At 45.9% G+C, this 21,278-nt stretch overlaps 1 protein-coding gene and 1 long non-coding RNA gene across 12 annotated transcripts in view; one reads left to right on the forward strand and one right to left on the reverse strand.

Moving 5' to 3' along the window:
* LOC103020370 (uncharacterized) overlaps positions 1 to 21,278 on the forward strand; it is an 83,589-nt gene that overhangs the window by 52,859 nt on the left and 9,452 nt on the right. The window lies entirely within an intron of this gene.
* LOC130708332 (uncharacterized) overlaps positions 6,241 to 21,278 on the reverse strand; it is an 86,552-nt gene continuing 71,514 nt past the window's right edge. For 6 of the 10 annotated variants that reach the window (XM_057547804.1, XM_057547802.1, XM_057547808.1 and 3 more), the window contains 2 exons: positions 9,166 to 9,385; positions 6,241 to 6,666 (listed from right to left, as the gene is read on the reverse strand). In XM_057547804.1, the coding sequence (XP_057403787.1) occupies positions 9,177 to 9,385 (209 nt within the window). In that variant the 3' untranslated portion in view covers positions 6,241 to 6,666; positions 9,166 to 9,176. Of the gene's footprint in view, positions 6,667 to 9,165; positions 9,386 to 14,239; positions 14,808 to 21,278 lie in introns of those variants that run through there. The other 4 variants (XR_009008551.1, XM_057547807.1, XM_057547805.1 and 1 more) reach the window with 2 other exon arrangements.

The following is a 21,278-nucleotide window of genomic DNA, read 5'->3' on the forward strand; positions in this document are numbered from 1 at the left end:
GCAAGTAGAATTACAGAAATCCCAGTGAAACTTGAATGTCAGATAAACAATGGGAAAAAATTTAGTGTAAGCATGTCCCAAATATTGCACGAGAGGTACTTATATTTGAAAATGATGTATTGTTTATATATCCTTGCTTCTCCCAAACCAGGTCACTGGCTCTACCTCACTCTCGAGCTTTCTGTGATAACTCACTCCCAAAACATGGGGAAGTGAGTCTTCAAAAAGCTCTCCTCGGAATAAACAATATAAAAATTCCTTGATTGTACAATTATAGGTATGTCCAGGAAGCCCATGTGCAAACGTAGGTGTGGAGGCAGCACGTTATAGCAGCAAGCACGTGGGCTTTGGAACAAAACAGCTCTGTGTTGCCTGACAGCCCTACCACTACTGCCTGTAGGACTCTGGGTAAGGGCTTTAATCCTCCTATGATGCAGTGTCCTCCTTTATAGTAAAAAGAGAATAAGACTTAAATTGTAAGGTTGTGCATTAGTTTTCTAGGGCTGCTGTAACAAAGTACCACAAACTGGGTGCCTTAAACAACAGAAATGAGTTGTCTCACAGTCTGGAGGCTGGAAGTTTGGAATCAAGGTGTTGGCAGGGCTGGTTCCTCCTGAGGCTGTGAGGGAAGGGTTTGCTCCAGGTCTCTGTCCTCAGATAGTAGACAGCTGTCTTTATATTCACATGGCATTCTTCCTGTGTGTGTCTCTGTGTCCGAATTTCCGTTTTTTTTTAATAAGGGTACCAGTCATCTTGGATGAGGGTCTTCCCTGATACATCACCTTGACCTAATTACCTTTGTAAAGACTTTATCTCCAAATAAGGTCCCACTTTGAGGTACTGTGAGTCTGGGCTCCAGTGTATCTTTTGGGGGAAGCAAAATTCGACTCATAACAGGTTGCCAAAAGAATGGAATATGGTAACTTATATGAGGCACCTAACAGAAACTCTGGATTATAAGAAATACTTAAGAAATAGCAGCTTTTATAGTTATTATTAACAGTTCTGTGTTTTGTTTTGTAATGATCTTATGAATACACAGTTACTCTCTGGGATTAATGGACATATATATAGGTCTAGGTGGGGAAAATGTGTAAGTATCTGGAAAATGTTAGACATAAGAATCAAATATTGAGGACTTCCCTGGTGGCGCAGTGGTTAAGAATCCGCCTGCCAATGCAGGAGACACAGGTTCGAGCCCTGGTCCGGGAAGATCCCACATACCATGGAGCAACTAAGCTTGTGAGCCACAACTACTGAGCCTGCGCTCTAGAGCCTGTGAGCCACAACTACTGAGCCCGCGCACATAGAGCCCGTGCTCCGCAACAAGAGAAGCCTCCGCAGTGAGAAGCTAGCGCACCGCAACGAAGAGTAGCCCCTGCTCGCCACAACTAGAGAAAGCCCTCACGCAGCAGCAAAGACCCAACGCGGCCAAAAATAAATAAATAAATTTATATAAAAAGAAGAATCAAATATTGAGAATAAAGGACTTTATGTTTCTGTATGTGTTTGGGGTAGAGGGGAGAGAAAGAGCAGGGACATAAGATAGATGGTGAATAGAGGTGATAGGATTTAACTATCCAGACTGACACATGTTGAATTAACACTCCATTTTACTTCACTTTGAAAACGGAGTCAGAGAGAGACAGAATCAAAGTTTACCCTGAACAATACAATCTGCCAGAAACAGTCAGAATCATTGTGCTTTTTAGAGCAAAAAAAAAAAAGTCATCAGAGAACCAGTCACTCGATTCTGATGACAGAAAAAGTCAGACTGTAATTATTCTACAAACAGCATTACTTGGAAAATGTTTACTAAAGCAAGTTTCAAGCCTCTGTGGGATTTAAAAGTGGTGCATTTTCTGTGGCACCTTTCATTTCAATGTATTCTTTGAAGAGAGATTCTCACTGCTAATAAAACTAGAAAGGAGAAAATTGCATTTGTTAGTTCGTGAAGAAAGACACCCCATTTGATCTTGGACATTTCCCTCCAGGATACCCTCTGTGCGGCTGGGTTACTAAGACAATGCAGTGGAATGTGTGGCAGGGAGGTTGGGTCTTCAGTACCATGAGGAAGGGTGATTATTTAAGGAGTCTGGCCTCCATTAAGAATAGAACAAGAGGGGGCTTCCCTGGTGGCACAGTGGTTAAGAATCCGCCTGCCAATGCAGGGGACACGGGTTCAAGCCCTGGGCCGGGAAGATCCCACATGCTGCAGAGCAGCTAAGCCCGTGCGCCACAACTACTGAGCCTGCGAGCCACAACTACTGAGCCCACATGCCACAAATACTGAAGCCCGTGCACCTGAGAGCCCATGCTCCACAACAAGAGAAGCCACCACAATGAGAAACCCGCGCACCACAACGAAGAGTAACCCCCGCTCGCCACAACTAGAGTAAGCCCGCGTGCAGCAACGAAGACCCAACGCAGCCAAAAATAAATAAATTTAAATAAATAAATTTAAAAAAAAAAGAACAAGAGGAAATATGTTTGATTTGCAGAAGAAAGGATTTAGGCTGTATCCAAATGCTCTCTGTATTGGTAATCAGTAAAATAGATGCCCAAGAGAGACTAAGTAATACCACTCCTAAGAAGATCTATAAAATTATGATAGAAATTGCATTGTTAATAGTATTTGAAAATCGTAAGGCCTTATGAATCTTCTATCCAGCATATGAGATTTGCATAGGGTAATGCAGCCTGAGGCTCTCATGTGTTTGCAGATTCTCAGGGTTTTACTTCCCGTCTCCTTTCCCCCATAGGTCAGGCTAAACAGAAGAGCTTCCTTTAAGTCTTACTTTGGGAGGGGATAAATGTTTTCAGTTCTCCCCTTTCACAGATGTATAGTAATTCAAGTGTTCTTTATTTGAGGGCATTAGGTCCATATTTCTGCCCCTCGTGGACCCCAAAATTTGCCTCCTGTACTTTCATAGACATTAAAACTCAAACCCATTGTTAAACTGGCAAAAATAAATAAATAAACCCAGAGCAGTCAAAATATCAGTTTCTGGAGTATTTCCCTTACTTTCCTATTAGCACTTAAAAGCATACTTTTTATATTTTTGTCCAGTACCTCTAAGTGATTTGTAGTAAGAGGGTTTTCAGATTATCTAATCAGCACTATTGCTAGCAATGAAAGTCCTGTGTTGTTTTTCATGTATTTATACTTTGAACATTTCGTTCTTACTTTTTGTCAAGATTCCTTTGTGTATGTAGTCACTTCTGAATATGAACTTGCTTGATAACCACTTATGATCCTATATAGAGTTACACTGAAAATACCTTCTTAGGCAAAGTGAAAAGAAGATTTGTGCAAGGTCAGCTTCAGGTTACCCTCCCTCGGGTTTAAGGTTTGAATTTGGACTGTCTGGAGAGCCTAGATTCCCTAACAAAATAGTTTGAAATGCAGTCTCAGGCCGATAACAATCCTGGAGTCTTCAATAAAAGTTATTAAAAGCCTTCTCTAGAAAGGTGTATTTTCAGCCCTACACAGAATTCCTATAGATAGTCTCACCAAAATGAACTTGCAATTCTAAATTACAAAATACATGAAAGAAACAATCCAGAATCATCAGCAATAACAACCTGTATAATTAGACCTTAAGAACTTCAGGAAAAATATTTTAAGTACATTTAAAATTGTTAAAGAGAAAAAGCAAACGTTGCTAAAATATTTACAAGGAGTAGTTTTTCAAGCCTACAAAGGGGTTAACTGGTACGCTCTCCCATAGGTCATTTTACTTATGAAGTAACTCAGGGCCAGAGTTCCGCTTATGGGCGGGAGGGCACTCTGTTATTTTCAGACCGCCCTCTGCACACGCTAGGGTTCAGTGAGCAGAACTAAACTTGGGAACAGGAGCCACTGCTGGCCTTCAGTCATGGGCCGCTGAGCAAAGGGAAATTCAAATCTGTATTCCAGCCGAAGTCAAGTTTGGAAAGCAAACTGATTAATTCCAAAAGGGTAGAAAGAGTGAGAATCAAATGAACGAGAAGCAAGACAAAGCCGGCGAATTTAGGAGGTAGACAAGGTGCTGTTCCTTCAGGCAAAAGCATACAAGTGGAAGCAACCTTCATAGGTCACCTTCAAAGGAGGCTGTGGATGGGAACTAGCTTGGGGGATATTCAGAAGTGTTGTTTTGACTGTGGAGTAAGGCCAGATCTGCTGAAAGAAATCTAATTTCAAGAAAGACACTGTGTCTGCTGGGGTGTTAATAGGAGATTCTAATCCCTGGAACTATACATATTTAACTGGGCTTGGTTTCTCCTGCCTCTGCCCCAGGAACTTCTGTCCTTTGTTACGTGGGTGTTGGACACAAAGCTACCAGAGACTCTGTCTCGACTGATCAGCTTCCAGATGAATGGGACAGAAACGTTTCTCAGAACTAGAATCGGGCCAGAATGTTTTAGTATGAATCTAGTGCCACGTCGGGTCTGTAGATATCAAGTCATGATGAAAAGAAATAGGCTGAAGTCATGTGATAGCTACTTGCATCCACATTTAAGTGTTTGGAATTTTTGGTACCTGTTTTTAGGGTACAGAATGGAATAAATAGGATACAGTTAAATAAGTAAAATCAATTCAAACTGCTTTTGCGTAAGAAATTTCCAGATTTCCAGAGAGGAAAGAGCTGTCTTCATGAATGAAATCCGGCTCAAAGGTAAAAGCCAGATTAGCATAACTTGATGTGTGTGTGGGATATGTCTACGAGTTGGAAACATTCTAGTTGAACAGGGATAATTTAGAGCCAGTTTCCAGGGGGTCTAGAAAATCATCAAGCAGCTATTTTTTCTTCCTTCCTTCCACCCTCCTCCCCTCCCCCCCCTCCCCTTTCCCCCTTTTCCGTCTTCCCCCTCCCCTCCCCCTCTCTCCATCCTGGTTGCTCCTTTTCTCTCAGCATCTGCCTTTGCAGACAACCTCTCAACCCCGACGTCTGCATCTGCCACAGAGAGTTTTGCTGCCCTGCACCCTCTGTTTCCGGGTCAGCCTGTGTCGGGTGTTAAATCAGATGCCTCTTCCAGCCTGAGGCAGGGATGGAGGAGGTCGAAATAATCAGAGTCCTAAAAGTGATGGAAAGGTAGAGAGTGGAGTTGCCTTTTACCTCCTTGAATAAAAGTGGAGCTGCCCTTCGCCCCATGAGGTAATTGTCAAGCTACTCTGTGTGTTTAAGGGCAGTGGGCACCCAGGTCTCTCTGTGATGTTCTGTGCAGTTCCATGGAACATTTCCCCATTTCTCTCAGATTATGTCAAGGCTCGTGGTGTTTGTTATGGCTCATGGTTAGTGATTCTTCTGGAGGTTGAGTGAGGAATTCTTTTCCTCACAGTGTGGTGAAGGGCAGGGGGGAGGTCCCCTCTACAGATAAGAGGACCCATGAAAGTGAAATAGTTGGACTCAGTACTTTGCAGATAGAATTCTGGTTTTCTTCCTATTTCACTTGTATATGTTACTTTTTCCCAGCTCCAGAGGCTAACAGATAAAAAAGCGGTTTGGGCTTAGGTAGTGCCTTTTCTAGAATGGCATTTACAGCACAGTTTGCATGCTCTGAGGAATATTATATTCGAACAAATAAGGAATTCATACTAAATAAATTTGAGAAATAATTAACAAAGTAAAGCAGGATCCTCTACTGTAGGACTTCTCAGATCCTTCAATATGCTAATGGCATTGGTTTTCCGAAATTTATTTGACCATCAGAAAAGCAGCCGCAGGGACTTCCCTGGAGGTCCAGTGGTTAAGACTCCACGCTTCCAATGCAGGGGACGCACGTTCAATCCCTGGTCAGGGCACTAAGATCCCACATGCTGTAGGGTGCAGCCAAAAAAAAAGTAAAAAAAAAAAAAAAGCAGCCGCAGAAACAAAAGCTTTTAACCTGGTTTCTGCCAATGCAATTTTCCCTACTCTCTTGACCCAAAGGTTCATCTGATGCTGTGCTTGACCAAGACACTGCCGCCCCCCCACCCCGTCCCCCGCCCCGCTCCAGACCTTCCCTTCTCTACTCTGTTTTGTGACACAGGGGCCAAGACCCTGGAGACCATCCTTTGTGCTGGTCAGCTGGCTTCCTACTGGTGCACCCAAGAGGGAGCCTGGGCAGCCGAAGGGAGAGGGCTTTTCCTTCTTCCCTTTTGTTTGCTGCTTCTGGGTGTCAGCCTATCAGTGGCTCTTCACCGGGCAGCAGTGGCTGTTGGCTGTCTTCAGCCTCTCTCCATGGTCCCAGAACCTCACTGCACTCCATCTGAGGTAGCAGTGGTCCCAGGTCCAAGAGGCCTCTCCTCCCACCTCCTGAGGTACCAGTGTTACTGAACTCAGGTTCGGCTGCTCGCTGCTCAAAAGCCAATCATTGGAGAGGCAAGTGTCAGTAGAGGGGAAAGGTGCTTTAATCAGAAAAGCTGGCAATCTGGGGAGAAGGTGGACTCGTGTCCAGAGACCACCTCTGAAGATTCTGCTCAGCCATGACAGTCTTTAAAGGGAAAAATGTGAGGAGGAGGAGAATCTCAGGGAATCATCAAGGAGGGAGGTTGGGTTCTGCATCTCCATTGCGTGCAGACTGGCTGACTCTCTTCAGATGTCATCTTGTCCAAGTGATCTGCCAGCAGTATTGCTAAGGGGGCTACTGGGGGTAGAGAGTTAGTCATTCTTTAACTGCTTCATTGTTCATTCTTCTTTTTATCTAGGAAGAGAATCAACAGGTCAGGCAAATCATGGTGTGCATTCAGGAGAGCATAAGTCAGGATGTAGTTTCTATTGGTTAGTGATCTCATTCCTATAATTTGGTTTTTAAGGTTAAAGAGGGACAGAAATGAGTAAACAGGAAAGGGGCAAAAGAGCTGCTTTCAATTCCCCACTGTTAAACATCATCCCATTTCTGTGGGATTAGGGGCGAATGTCCATCTTCTGTAACTGCTTCATGCTGACATTGGGCGCCTTCTCAGAGTGGAAGATGTCAACATGGGTCTGTAGCATCTCTTTGTTGACAATTTTAGTTGCCCGTTTACATGTACGGGCAGAGCAAGCTATAATTATTCTGATGTCACAAAGGCACAGATTACTATGAGCAATAATATTAATCCCATTCTCTTGAGGCCAGTTCTTGGAATTGTGCTAGCCACAGATTCAGTGCTGCTCAGGATGGAGCAGCTTGTGTCGTGCCCTCTGGTGGCAGTTACAGTATCTGTAAAACAGCTCAGGAATGCCCGTCAGACACTGAGTCTGTGCCTCTGTTGTCCTAATCATTAACTACTTGAGCCTACGCTTTTGTGACTCAGGGAGGCCTGGGAGACTGGAGCTTTTCCACAAACAAGGGGCAGGGGACATGGGGGGCGTTTGTACTTGTGGGGACGGGGCTGCAGGGTTCGCCGCATTCCGCCAGCAGTGGCTCAGCCAGGCCCTACCCTGAGACCTGGGTCCCAGTCCTGTGTGGCCTTCAGTCAACTTCCAGGTCTGGTGACTCCAACTCTTCCCCAAGAGTGGAAGCTGCTTCCTACCTATCTCTGTATCCTAGTGTCCTGTTTTGCTTTTTTCGTCTTCTGACGTCTGTAACAGACTTCCTGTATCAAATCCCCTCTGTTGAAATACCTAGCGTGGTGTCTGTCTTCCTGACTGGATCTCGATGGAAAAAGAATGCACATGAGAGCCTCCTCTGCAGAGGAGTGTCTTTGGAGACACAAGGAAGGTGGGAGTGTGGGTAGAGGGGGCAGGGAGGAAACTCGTGGAATTCTTTCCTTGAATCTAAAGCAGTGTTTTCCAAATCTTACAAGTTTAAGTGAACTCAAATGAATTTAATCTAGGAGATTTCACAGCATGCCTTGAGATAGGAGGAGACATTCTGGGGTGCTATTAAAATAGAATTATGAATTGCTTTCTCATCTCTTAAGTTACTCAGCAATTTTAGTAAAAGTGGAATGAAATGTCTCTTTTTGCATGACTGTATTTGCCACACCTGTAAACCATGGATTAGTCATTCCAAGACAGTGGAAGAAGACACTTAGTAGAGGGTTGGAATTGGGAGTAAAACACAAGCAGTACCTTCCAAATGGAACCTCCAAAGATACATTTTTAAATATTTGGTTTTTAAAAATAAACTAGGGCTTCCCTGGTGGCGCAAAGGATAAGAATCCACCTGCCAATGCAGGGGACACAGGTTCAATCCCTGGTCCAGGAAGATCCCACATGCCGCGGAGCAACTAAGCCCGTGCGCCACAACTACTGAGCCTGTGCTCTAGAGCCCATGAGCCACAACTACTGAAGCCCGCGTGCCTAGAGCCCGTGTTCCACAACAAGAGAAGCCACCGCAATGAGACGCCCGCGCACCACAACGAAGGTAACCCCCACTCGCCACAACAAGAGAAGCCACCGCAATGAGAAGCCCGCGCACCACAACGAAGAGTAACCCCCGCTCACCACAACTAGAGAAAGCCCGCACGCAGCAACGAAGACCCAACGCAGCCAAAAGTAAATAAATAAAAAACAAAACAAAACAAAAAAAACTAAACTAAGTTCTAGTTCTCAAATACGGATGATCATTAGAATCATCTGGGGAAGGATTAAAAATACAGAGTGCAGAAACTGACCCTATGACCAGGATTCAGACTCTCCCAGTTTGGGGCCCCAGAACTGGTATTTTTTGAAACCTCATGTGAACAAGGGGTTCTGATAATCAATAGGTTTAGGATCCATTATTATATAGAATTTTAAATTTTCTATTTTTTTTTTTTAACACTTAGATCCAGAATTCAGTCTTTTGGGTTTTTTTCCACTAAAGGTCTGAGCAAGGAGCAGAGCTGACATTCTCTATCCTGGCGGGGGCAGCTGGAGGAGACAGAAGGCAATGGAGCTCCCCTCGGAGACTGGCTTTTGAAGGGCTTTTGATCATCTCCACCCCCTGCCAGAGCCAATCACGGATGTCAGAGCCCAGGCAGCTGTGGCAGCTCAGTTTCCATGGCAACACCGCCTCTGCCAGGAAGCTGGGATTCCCTGATCCCTGGGCCTTTCCCCCATCAGCGCTGAGCTTTTCCCAGTTGTGGGATCCTAAAAATGATCAGGCATCTGGCTCCTTTAAGAAACAGCCCCAAATGTCCATAGATCCTGCCAGGAGCTTATCAAGTCCCTGGAAAAGGAAATAAAGGAGAGAACATAGCCAGGGTCAGCAGCAAGAAAGAGTCTCATTTACCTGTAGCCGGGTCAGTTTTCTTGCTTGGTGACTTTGAAATGAAATACAGAGCAGAGGAGAGCCTCGGTATGAAAAGCAAACCAACACGCAAACAAGCAGCCACCGTTTATGGAAAGAGTGCAGAAGGGTGTCCCCTCTTCCTGCTGCCTCCTGGCCGCCTGTTGCAGCATTGAGGAAGTCAGGAACTTTCTGCTCACAGCCAGAGGAAAGGACACCGGATCTGTTAAGATCAAGAAAAATAAGGATCACGCGAAGGTGGGAGCTGGGTGCAGCGGTTTCCTTCACGCGGTGGGTGTCACGGGCCGAGGGAAGGCAGAGAGAAGAGGCAGCGCTGACCTGGGGCTGCAGCTGAAGCCACCAGCCCTGCTGATGTAAGTATGTTAGAATTTCCAAAATTCAAACAAACTAATTTCTTAAAGGGATGAAGAGGCTGCTTGTCTTCCAGCTGAGCCGGCCGGTCACCTGTGCCGCCCAGCGTGGGTGATGTTGGTGGGGACTTAGTGCGGAAGAGCGGGTCCTGGATGTGATCCGGAAGCTCACCAGGCGTGTGGCTTCGCAGTAGTGGAATCTGTCGATATGAACAATCCTCAGCACGTTGGGTGATTCGAGTGCACTTTCATGATTCCCTCTCATTTTACCCCTTTGCTATTTCCACACGCCGCAGGAATCCCTCACTCCCCTCTGAATTATGTGCCGCTGGAGACGGATGCTCGGACCTCCCACTCAGGCAGGGCAGTCCCAGCGCCGCCAACTCACAGGACCTATTGTTCGTCCCTTTCTTACCCGGTGCTGTCACCGCAGCCCGGCGCTGCAGCCCAGCCGGGAGGGCGGGAAACGAGTCCCCGGACAGCCATCCATCTCGCTCGTAAACGCTCTGTATTTTACTAAGTTCCATCAACGTTCACGTCCACACCGAAGCAAAACAATCCTCCTCTATGCATTCTTTTTTTCTCAACCTGTATGCAGCCCACAGACGTGCATGAAGTATTCGCGTGTGTGTGCTGGGAGCGCTTGAGGCCCTGCGCGCATCTGTGCAGTGGTGCGTGTGCGCCCCAGGCCGCGTGCCAGGGCGCACAGGACACCTGGCGCCGGGCGGAACCGCCACCTTCACAGGCTGCACGTGGAGGCCGAGCTGCTCCTAGGCTTGGATCCTCGTGAATCGCTCTTTGGCAGTTTCCTCCCCAGCGTGCCATGTGTTGGTTTTTTGTTTGTTTGTTTGTCTTTTTCCTTTTAATGACCATTTCTTTAAAACTGAAGTGTAGTTAATTTGCAATGTGTTAGTTTCAGGTGTACAGCAAAGTGGTTCAGTGATACATATATATGTATAATAATACAAATATATAACATGTATATAATCTTCCCGGTTCTTTTCCGTTACAGCTTATTGCAGGGTGTTGACTGTGCCCCCCTGTGCTGTGCAGTAGGTCCTTGCTGGCTTTCTGTTCTGTGTGCAGTAGCGGGTACATCCCATGTGTTGGTTTTAACTGCCTCACTCATCTTAGCATGTCCAGAGACTGTGTGATGAGTTGGTGCCCCAGCCTGCTGCCGCCTCTCTCCTCCCCCTCTTCTGCTCCCACACCCAGACTCGCCGGGAACGTTTATCGCTTAGTAAACGATAAGGGATTCCTTCCGCGAGTCCAGGAAGACACGAAAGGCAGCTGTCTTTTGTGTTAACATCAACTCCGGCTCTCCTCACCGTCTTCTTTCTACTTGTTGTAGGCCCTCTGCCCACTTACTTTAGAAAAGAAGCAAATGTTACCCAAGCTTCCCAGATCATGCAGTCCTGTTCTTGAATAACCTTCCAATGGTTTACTATGTAAGATACCCGGAACACACACACACACACACACACACACACACACTCACTCACTCACTCACTCACTCAAAACCGAACAGTTTGGCATCCTCTCCTTGTTTTAATCAACGGCTGCTTCCCATCTAGTTTTCACCTTGTGAAACTCATGAGGAATCTGAAGTCGTCACCTCCGCTTCAGACTTGAGTGTTCTGAGGAGTGCTAGAGGGCAGATGGGACAGGGGTTTGAAGGCTGTTTCTCCGTATTCTTGGACCCCTTCAATATGCATCTTTCAGCCCGATGCTTGGTGCACCACAGTGCACATTTGAAGTCTCAGGTTAGGGAACTACCGAGAGTGGTAGTTCTGAGGCTAACGAGAAGCACCTGCAGATTCCTTTCTCGTTCAGCTCGAGGAGTTTCTAATCTCTTTCAGTGTAAATCCTCTTGACTGGAGTGAGGCTTCTAATATTACCTCTTACGATGAGTGCTTTTCAGACCCCGTAGAAGGCATCCTAATAGTCGAGAACAAGAGAGAATTACCACAGAACAGGAGGGAGATGATACAGGACTTGTATCAGCAGGGTTGGACAACAATGATGAAATTCCACATTTTTATCTAGAATCATCCTGGAATGATTAAGGCTGAGAAGACAGGAGGAAGGCCAGGGGACCGTCCCGTTACAGCCTGTGGTGCCAGCGTCCAGACCAGCCTGCACGTGCTGGTCACCTGTCTTTGGAGAGTGAGCCCGCAGATGCAGGGAGGCTGGAGAGAGCAGCGTCTGTGTCTCGTCTCCAGGCATCTAGGGGAGAATTCGTGTCCTGGGGTGATGCTTTTGCCTTGCCTCTATTGAGGACTTTCTCGTCTGAATTCTCACATTACTTTTTTTTTTTAATTAATTGTTATTGGAGTATAGTTGCTTTACAATGTTGTGTTAGTTTCTGCTGTACAGCAAAGTGAATGAGCTATATGTATGCATATATCCCCTCCTTTTTAGATTTCCTTCCCATGTAGGTCACCGCGGAGCATTGAGTAGAGTTCCCTGTGCTATACAGCAGGTTCTCATTAGTTACCTATTTTATACATGGTAGTGTGTATATGTCAGTCCCAATCTCCCAATTCATCCCACCTCCCATTCCCCCTTGGTGTCCATACATTTGTTCTCCACGTCTGTGTCTCTGTTTCTGCTTTAATCTTCATGCATAGTTTATATGATCCGTGCAGTGTGATGATACGCCGTTAGCTTCCTCTCTGCATTTCGAGGACAGAGTTTGTTTTTAGGGCCACACTGACTTGCAACAGTCATTGTGGGTGATCTGTCTCCATCTATCCCGCCCTGAGCATTCTCTACATGAGAGGTCAGCAAACATTTTCTGTAAAAGGCCAGTGTGTTTGGTTTGAATGTTTGTGTCTCCCCAAAATTCAGATGTTGAAACTTGATGTCCAAGTGATGGTATTTGGAGGTGAGAACTCTGGGAGGTGACTGGGTCATGAGGGCAGAGCCCTCAGAAGGGGCACTGGGGCCCCCTCAGAGGGCTCCCTTGTCCCTTCTCCACGTGACACACAGCCAAAAGGTGGCCGTCTCTGAACCAGGATATGGGCTCTCTCCAGACACTGAATCTGCCAGCGCCTTGACCTCAGACTCTGCAGCCTCTAGAACTGTGAGAAAGAGATGTCTGTTGTTTACAGGCCTCCCAGTTTATGGTATCTTATTAAAGCAGCCCAGGGACTTCCCTGGTGGCACAGTGGTTAAGAATCCGCCTGCCAGTGCAGGGGACACGGGTTCGATCCCTGGTCTGGGAAGATCCCACATGCCACGGAGCAACTAAGCCCGTGCGCCACAGCTACTAAGCCTGCGCTCTAGAGCCTGCGTGCAGCAACTACTGAGCCTGCGTGCCACAACTACTGAAGCCCGCACGTCTAGAGCCCGTGCTCTACAGCAAGAGAAGCCACCACAATGAGAAGCCCACACACCGCAACAAAGTGTAGCCCCCGCTCGCCACAACTAGAGAAAGCCTGCGTGCAGCAACAAAGATGCAATGCAGCCAAAATTAAATTAAAAAAAAAAAAAAAAAAGCAGCCCAAACAAACTAAGACAGCCAGACAGGACACATTTAGGCTTTGTGAACCACATGGTCTCTGTTGTAACAGCTCTGCTCTGCGAGAAAGCAGCCAGACACAATCATACGTAAATGAGCAAGGCTGTGTTACAATAAAACTTTATTGACAAAACAGGCTGAGGGCCAGAAGCGGTCCTTGGCAATAGTTTGATGATTGCTGGTCTAAGTCAATGCCAGTCATCCCATTTCCCTTATTAGTGATCAGACCAGGCAGGCATGTGTGTGTGTGACCTTATCCTGGTCAGGAAACAGGAGGGGACATCTGGTGCGGGCCTCTGGAAAAGGCTTCCTTGATTGATTCTAAGACCTTGTCCCTTATTTCCCTCTGGACCTTGCTGTGTTGGGAGCAGGCATCGTACTCCCTGGCTGAGGATGGCCCAACACTGGAAGGAGGACAAGGCTGAGAGGAGCACAAAGAGGAGAGAGACCCTGACATTCTCACCCAAGCCCACGCTGCTCTGGTCTCCAAACTATGCAGATTAATCGATGTCCTTCTTGGGTAAGCCAGTTAGCCTTTTTGTTTGCAAGAAAGCATATTAATTGATACAGCTCTACCCCTGAAATGTTTAAAATGATGTTAAATTGATGTAAATCGAATCTGGCTTCTCCTTGGGGGAAAATTATATACTTCATACTGCATTTCTGATAAAGAGCCCAGTGTCCAACTTTTTACAAAAATGATAAAAAATGCCATGTTGAGTCAAACATACATGGCGTGTTTCTAGAAAGTTGTTTTTACAGTGCATATAACTGATGACTAGGACAGAATACAGTGAGTCGCTTCAAATTCAAATTCACATGAGTGTGTATCACATGAAGTTCTCGTCTTACATCTTCATAATTCCTACGTCTTAGTGCAGGAAATATAGTAAACACTCACTCAGGTCACAGAATCGACTGGGATTTTTAGGGAACATTTCACAAGACTCTTTGAGGAGAATTTTAAGGATATTTGGGTCCACATGATAAATTTAAAGAGTGTAAAGGGGTCCAGAACCATTGACTTGGAAGTATACTTCATGAAACATGAAAATACGGAAATACGATGTCAGGGGGTAAAAAGCAGAACACTGAAGTGGACACGCAGGGACTCCAACTATGTAAAAAATACATGTGCACAGAGAAGGAATGGATGAAACTATAAAATCATAATTTAGGTAATTCAAGTTTTATTTTCATAAAATTTCCAAGTTTTCTACAATAAAAAAGTTTTGCTTCTATAATCGGGAAGAATAAAATTTCAGTACCGACCACAGAGCACACGTTTGCCTTATATGACAGCGGCTGCCACCAAAAGAACATCATTCCTTTTATAAGTTGTGTATAAGGATTTAATACGCCTGACTATAAGACAGTGAGATTTTTAAATAAAGAAACTCCAAAATCAAATGAATGTATTTCTTCCTGGTAGTTCCTTTAGGAGACGATATGCTTATTCAAATGACGTTTTTTGGAGCTCCTGTGGAAGAACTGTCGGTGAACAGTCAGCCACGGAAGAAATGGATCTCCTGTCTCTATCGAGGCATAGCATTCTCTCTCCTCCCTCCTCAGCCAGCTTCAGCTAATGGTTTGTGTGCTTGTTGACACTGACCTCCAGCGCCACTGGGAAGGGCTGTAGGGTCATGTGCAGGGGTGGAGCCCAGAAGCGCCCTCAGTCTCCATGTAAAAGCAGGTCTCTTTGTGGATTCCGAGATGCTTTAGGAGTTAGCATAGGTTTACTTGGCTGTACCCTATAAAGGCGAATTAAAAGAAAGTGAGGAATTAATTGCACTTTCCTTTTTATTTTTATTTATTTTTAATTTTTAATTTTAATTTTTTTAACATCTTTAATGGAGTATAATTGCTTTACAATGGTGTGTTAGTTTCTGCTTTATAACAAAGTGAATCAGCTATACATATACATATATCCCCATATCTCTTCCCTCTTGCGTCTCCCTCCCACCCCTCTAGGTGGTTGCAAAGCACCGAGCTGATCTCCCCGTGCTATGCAGCTGCTTCCCACTAGCTATCTATTTTGGTAGTGTATATAAGTCCATGCCACTCTCTCACTTCTTCCCAGCTTACCCTTCCCCCTCCCCATGTCCTCAAGTCCATTCTCTACATCTGCGTCTTTATTCCTGTCCTGCCCCTAGGTTCTTCAGAACCATTTTTTTTTCTTTAGATTCCATATATATGTGTTAGCATATGGTATTTGTTTTTCTCTTTCTGACTTACTTCACTCTGTATGACAGTCTCTAGGTCCATCCACCTCACTACAAATAACTCAATTTCGTTTCCTTTTATGGCTGAGTAATATTCCATTGTATATATGTGCTACATCTTCTTTATCCATTCATCTGTCGATGGACACTTAGGTTGCTTCCATGTCCTGGCTATTGTAAATAGAGCTGCAATGAACATTGTGGTACATGACTCTTTTTCAATTATGGTTTTCTCAGGGTATATGCCCAGTAGTGGGATTGCTGGGTCATATGGTAGTTCTATTTTTAGTTTTTTAAGGAACCTCCATACTGTTCTCCATAGTGGCTGTATCAATTTACATTCCCACCAACAGTGCAAGAGGGTTCCCTTTTCTCCACACCCTCTCCAGCGTTTATTGTTTGTAGACTTTTTGATGATGGCCATTCTGACTGGTGTGAGGTGATACCTCACTGTAGTTTTGATTTACATTTCTCTAATGATTAGTGATGTTGAGCATCCTTTCATGTGTTTGTTGGCAATCTGTATATCTTCTTTAGAGAAATGTCTATTTAGGTCTTCTGCCCATTTTTGGATTGGGTTGTTTGTTTTTTTGATATTGAGCTGCATCAGCTGCTTGTAAATTTGGGAGATTAGTCCTTTGTCAGTTTCTTCATTTGCAAATATTTTCTCCCATTCTGAGGGTTGTCTTTTCGTCTTGTTTATGGTTTTCTTTGCTGTGCAAAAGCTTTTAAGTTTCATTAGGTCCCATTTGTTTATTTTTGTTTTTATTTCCATTTCTCTAGGAGGTGGGTCAAAAAGGATCTTGAAGTGATTTATGTCATAGAGTGTTCTGCCTATGTTTTCCTCTAAGAGTTTTATGGTGTCTGGCCTTACATTTAGGTCTTTAATCCATTTTGAGTTTATTTTTGTGTATGGTGTTAGGGAGTGTTCTAATTTCATTCTTTGCACTTGCCTTTTTATCCCTACTCAGTACACAGCGCCATGCTGAGCACAAAGCAAAGGTTCAGTTAATTGATGTTAATTGGGACATCTGTGACACTACGGAGTCACTGTAGCTGGGGACTGGATTGTCTGTGTTGACGTCACTCAGCTAAAGAGAAGCTGAGAGTTATCAGCTTGTTTAGACTCATAGATGATTCAGTTTTCCCAAATAACCTAAAACTCGGTCTCTTACTGGGGTGACAAACTCTGCCCAGTTTGCCAAGGATATTTCTCATTTTAGCACCAAAACTCATGCATCTCAGGAACCCCCTCAGATGCAGGCTGACTGAGGTGGTTGGTCACTCTCTCCACTGGTGACCCAACTTTATAATGATGCAACTTCCCTTCGTCTTAGTCTGACCCGGCTTCTCCAGCCAAGCCATTCACCCAAGGCTGGATGGAGGCATCCAGTGGCCCAGCCATCTGACCTCTGCTGTGTGTCGTTGTCCTACAGACGAACAAGCCAGAACAAAGGGATGAACTGCACAGAGACAGGGCCCTACACGTATAACCTGGTTATAATTTTCCTGGGAGAGTTTGGGTTCCTGGCTTATCCATCCATTTCTTATGTATGTATGTATGTATGTATGTATGTATGTATGTATATATTTATGGCTGCGTTGGGTTCCTGGCTTATCTGTCCACTCCTTATTTATTCATTTATTTGTTTATTTATTTATTTATTTATTTTTGGCTGCCTTGGGACTTCGTTGCTGCGCACGGGCTTTCTCTAGCTGCGGCGAGCGGGGGCTACTCATCGTTGCGGTGCGCGGGCTTCTCATTGTTGTGGCTTCTCTTGTTGTGGAGCACGGGCTGTAGGCACGCAGGCTTCAGTAGCTGTGGCTCGCAGGCTCTAGAGTGCAGGCTCAGTAGTTGTGGCGCACGGGCTTAGTTGCTCCACGGCATGTGGGATCTTCCCCAACCGGGGCTCGAACCCGTGTCCCCGGCATTGGCAGGTGGATTCTCAACCACTGCGCCCCCAGGGAAGCCCCCGTCCGCTCCTTGTAAAGAACAACTGCCTCTCAGGTTGGCTCATCACTTCTGTTTTGCCTGTGACATACAGAAAGACAAACCGACCAGCCCAACATGACCCTGCTCAGAACAAGGTTTTCTGCCAGGTTTTCACATGCTGGAAAACTTGTGTCCCTCGGAAAGAAACCCCAGCAAAATGAAGCCTAATTTTTATTTATTTTTGCATTCAGAGAGGAATGGCAATGTCTTCCATGTCCTAGACACATCTTAATTTGTGGATTTTTTTCTTATTTGACTCTCTTAATAGGAGGAAAGTATGCCAGGGCTGATTTATGGATCTCCAGTGGTGCCAGGCATCATTTCACATGTGCACAGCTGCTCCACAGTAGTTTAACTTGGCGGATAGTATTAAACCCTGGAATTGTGTCATCTATTTGTACACGCATACAATAGCCTCCTTGTGCAGGTTTTTCAAGAATCCTTGCAGGCATGGTTGAGACTGGGCGTTTAAGGAGCCTCACAGAGTGATTTATTCTGTTGGAAGGCTTTCAGAGTTTCCAGAATGAAGGATGAGATAGCATTTTGTGCCATCGATTAAGTTCCCCCGGGGAGTTCGAGTCGGGCTAACGTGGAGAGGCCTCAAGCCCGCGGTGGGAACTCCCGTTTCAGTGGTCGTCCAGGCGATGTGGGACATGTGACTGCTGACAGCAGGCTGGCTTTCATTCTGACGTGTCGCAGGGAAGCAGCTAAAAGTGGGGGGCGGGATGATCTAATGCAAGTCGCCGTGGGCGTAAATAACTTGAGAAGCTCTGTTGACAGCAGAAAGTCCGGCCTCCGCAGTAGTTAACAAGACTATCTTCAAATTCAAAGGGCCCTGACATTTGTCACAGTTGTCCTTTGTAGTCAAGGGTGCTACTGCGGACACCGTGTTTATCCCTGCAGCCGAGTGTGGCTGAAAATACCCGTGTGTGACAGATGATAAGGCCTTTCTGCGGAGGGGGACAGAGCGGACGTGAGAGCCTGGCTGGGGTTTGTGTGCGGGCCTCCCAGCGCACAGCTTGGCGTGTCACAGAGCATCTTGTCTCCATCTGCAGCGACCTGACCGCTCTGGCCTCAGCCCCTCGGCTCCAGCGGCCCGCAAGGGTCTCCATTCTTGAGCGACTTTCCCTGGCTCTTGCTTGCTGTCTCCCCTGCCTGCACAGGGCAGGCAGGCTGGTACCAGACTCCTTCCTGCACCCCGGCTCGGGGGAGAAGCCCTTTGAGGTGGGCTGGGTCCCTTGACACTTTTGTCGATGGGTGATTTTATTTTGCCACTTCAGCACTGAGCGTTTTCAACTGGAAAGACCTTTGAGGCTGAAAGGACTTCCCCCCTTTCTCGGTGTCGCCTGTCTTAGGACAGGGAAAGGCAGAGGCAGTGCTCTGGGCCCAGGTGTGCCTCTCCTGTCGGTGGGCTAGGAGGGCACTTACACAGTTCGTTGCCGTAAAAAATGGTACCTCGCCAGCCTATTCTCAAAATCCTTTCTTAAGGCCAGAAATTCCTAAAGGCTCATCTTGGAAGCCTAATAATGGGTTCACAAGCCAGCGACAGGGCTCAGAAAGCCTTCCTGCTCGGGCGTCTTGCTGGGGGCAGCAGCTAGGTCAGGCCCGGGCGGCGCTGGTGGCCGCAGCCCATGGCCAGCACTGCGTGACTGCTTATTACTTCGCCTCTTTGGCAAATAAAAATCTTTTTACCCGTGGGTTCAAGATGGGGCTTAGGAAAGAGAATAAAAGGGCTTCTTGGTGATGCCTTAGCCTTAAAATCTCCTATGGGAGGAACTGCTAATTGTCTTGAACAGGGAAACCCCAAGAATCTTACGAGCTCCTTAACCACTGAGTGAATCGCCTTATCAGACCTTCTTCGGGAAGAGTCTGGTGCACAAGGAAGTTTTGATGAGGACGACTGAGAGATGAGAGCGTGGTGCCTGAGACCCACCCTGGGCACTGGGCTTCCCCGGGAGGGGGACGACCTGAGCCTCCATGAGCAGCTAAGGGACACTGGCGTCCAAGAACAGACATCTTCTCGGGAGGGAGAGCGGGTCTGGAGTTGGGAGGCAGGGGAACTGAGCACAGACTTTGTCTACTTCACAATGCTGCCCCTTTGGCTTGAGGTCATTCAGTAGAGTTCCATCCCACACAAGTCTTGAAGTTGTTTCTCCAAGGAACGTCTCTGAATCAGCTTTCATCTCTTCTTGACCCTCTAAGGGACGCTGGGAGGGAGGCCCAGAGTCCCCAAGGCTCCGGCGCATGTAGCAACGGTCTCTGATCCTGTAGATATTGTTTTTTTGTTTGTTTGTTTGTTTTTTGAGAAAGGAGGAGGAATGGGATTGAAAGTAACAAGCACCTAGTGTGTTCTGTCATTCCCATTTTATAGATGAGGAAACTGAAGTTCGGTTATGGGACCAGGATTACGTGAAAGCAAATAGCAAAGCTGGGATCTAAACGTAGGCCACCTACCGGGGGTGAGCAGGTTGACAAGTTAGCCCAACTCAGAGAGCCCCCTGCATCTGACTTCTGCGCTCCATCTCAGAACTGTGGGCTTCTCTCTACAGTCGTGACTGAGAACTTCACCAGGAAGACAGCAGGTTCTCCTCATGGTGTTTGAGAAACCACTGACTAAAGAATGAGCCTTGCCTGTATCCCTGATGATCTTTTAAAATAGTAAATAGTAGCACTGCTATAATGGTGAGCATTGAAATGCCACCATCTGCCCTTGGTCTTTCGGAAGGTACCAGGCAAATCTTGCTGTTCTGAGACCGATATCTAAATTCTTTTAATTAACTCATTTATTGACCAGGGGATTTTTGCAGAATCTAACGCCTGTGGCTGGTGATTTGTTATGTAAATCAATATTGAAACGTCTCTGGTCAATAACGTTTGGGTAACAAAAGACGTATTAACAAGTCTCTGGTCAATATTAATAAACCTTATTTGGTTTGATGAGTTAAAGCAATACCCTTAGCCTCCACTGTGCATGTTGGACAACAGGTCAGAAGGAAACAGTTCCTCTGAGATGACTCTCCAAAGAAGATCCTAATAGGTTTGGGTTCATAGACATCCAAGAAGTTACAGATGATAGGGGTTGACACCCTTCTAAAATTAATACATGCCCAGTAGGCTAAGCCCATGGTTTCCTTCCTTTTCCATTGGATTTCTAAATGTCAGAAGTCCCCATCTTCATGGTGTGTGACGTGATGGGGCCCTTCTAGTTACAGAGCTCTTCCTCGTGAATTGCTCTGTGAAACCTCCAAGACAGTGCTTCATTCCTTTTCTGTCAGGTGAGGACACGGAGACAGAATGCCCGTGCCTTCCTGACGGCAGCACAACTGGTACACCACAGAGCTGGGGCTAGAATCTAGAACATGAGTGCTTTTAGCATTGCCCCGCCGTGCTCCCTCGCCACATTCCACAGAAGGGTTTATTAAGGATCACATTTTGCATAAGGCAGCCGATGGTAGCAATGGTCACCTGAAGCCAAGGTCCCCGGCTGTGGAGCTGGTAGGGCTGGGGCGTCTCTTGCCTTGGCTTGGGGTTGGCCCAAGGGATGAAAATCACTGGGGTACAAGAGGAAGGATGCCAAGGTTGGAAGCCGGGCCCAGGCTGAATTGGGCTGTGCTGGCGGCATGCGAAGTTATGAAGCATTTTCAAAGTACCTATGACATTTTTTTTTAGGTAATAAAATCTTTACGTTCAAACTGTTAGAAAATATTTGAAACAAGCCATTCCTAAATATGTTTATGTAAGTATTCCTAAGACACACTACACACATGTGTGAGTCAGACTAAGTTCTTCATAAAATAGAATTGAATTCAGTTGTTTAAAATGGGTTTGCTGTTGGGTTGCATGGAGACAGGCGCGTGATTTGACCGTAGCCCTCACTTTTCAATGTTTTGAGTGTCAAGGACACAGGCTGGCACCTTTCTTAGGAAGTGTGATTTATAATATACTCCACACTCAGTGAAAATTGAGTTTGTGTAGTAGTTAGGATTAGGTTGCTAGAAGATCCAAAA

The sequence above is a fragment of the Balaenoptera acutorostrata genome, chromosome 6, assembly GCF_949987535.1.
Source record: "Balaenoptera acutorostrata chromosome 6, mBalAcu1.1, whole genome shotgun sequence".
Classification (NCBI taxonomy): Eukaryota; Metazoa; Chordata; class Mammalia; order Artiodactyla; family Balaenopteridae; genus Balaenoptera; species Balaenoptera acutorostrata.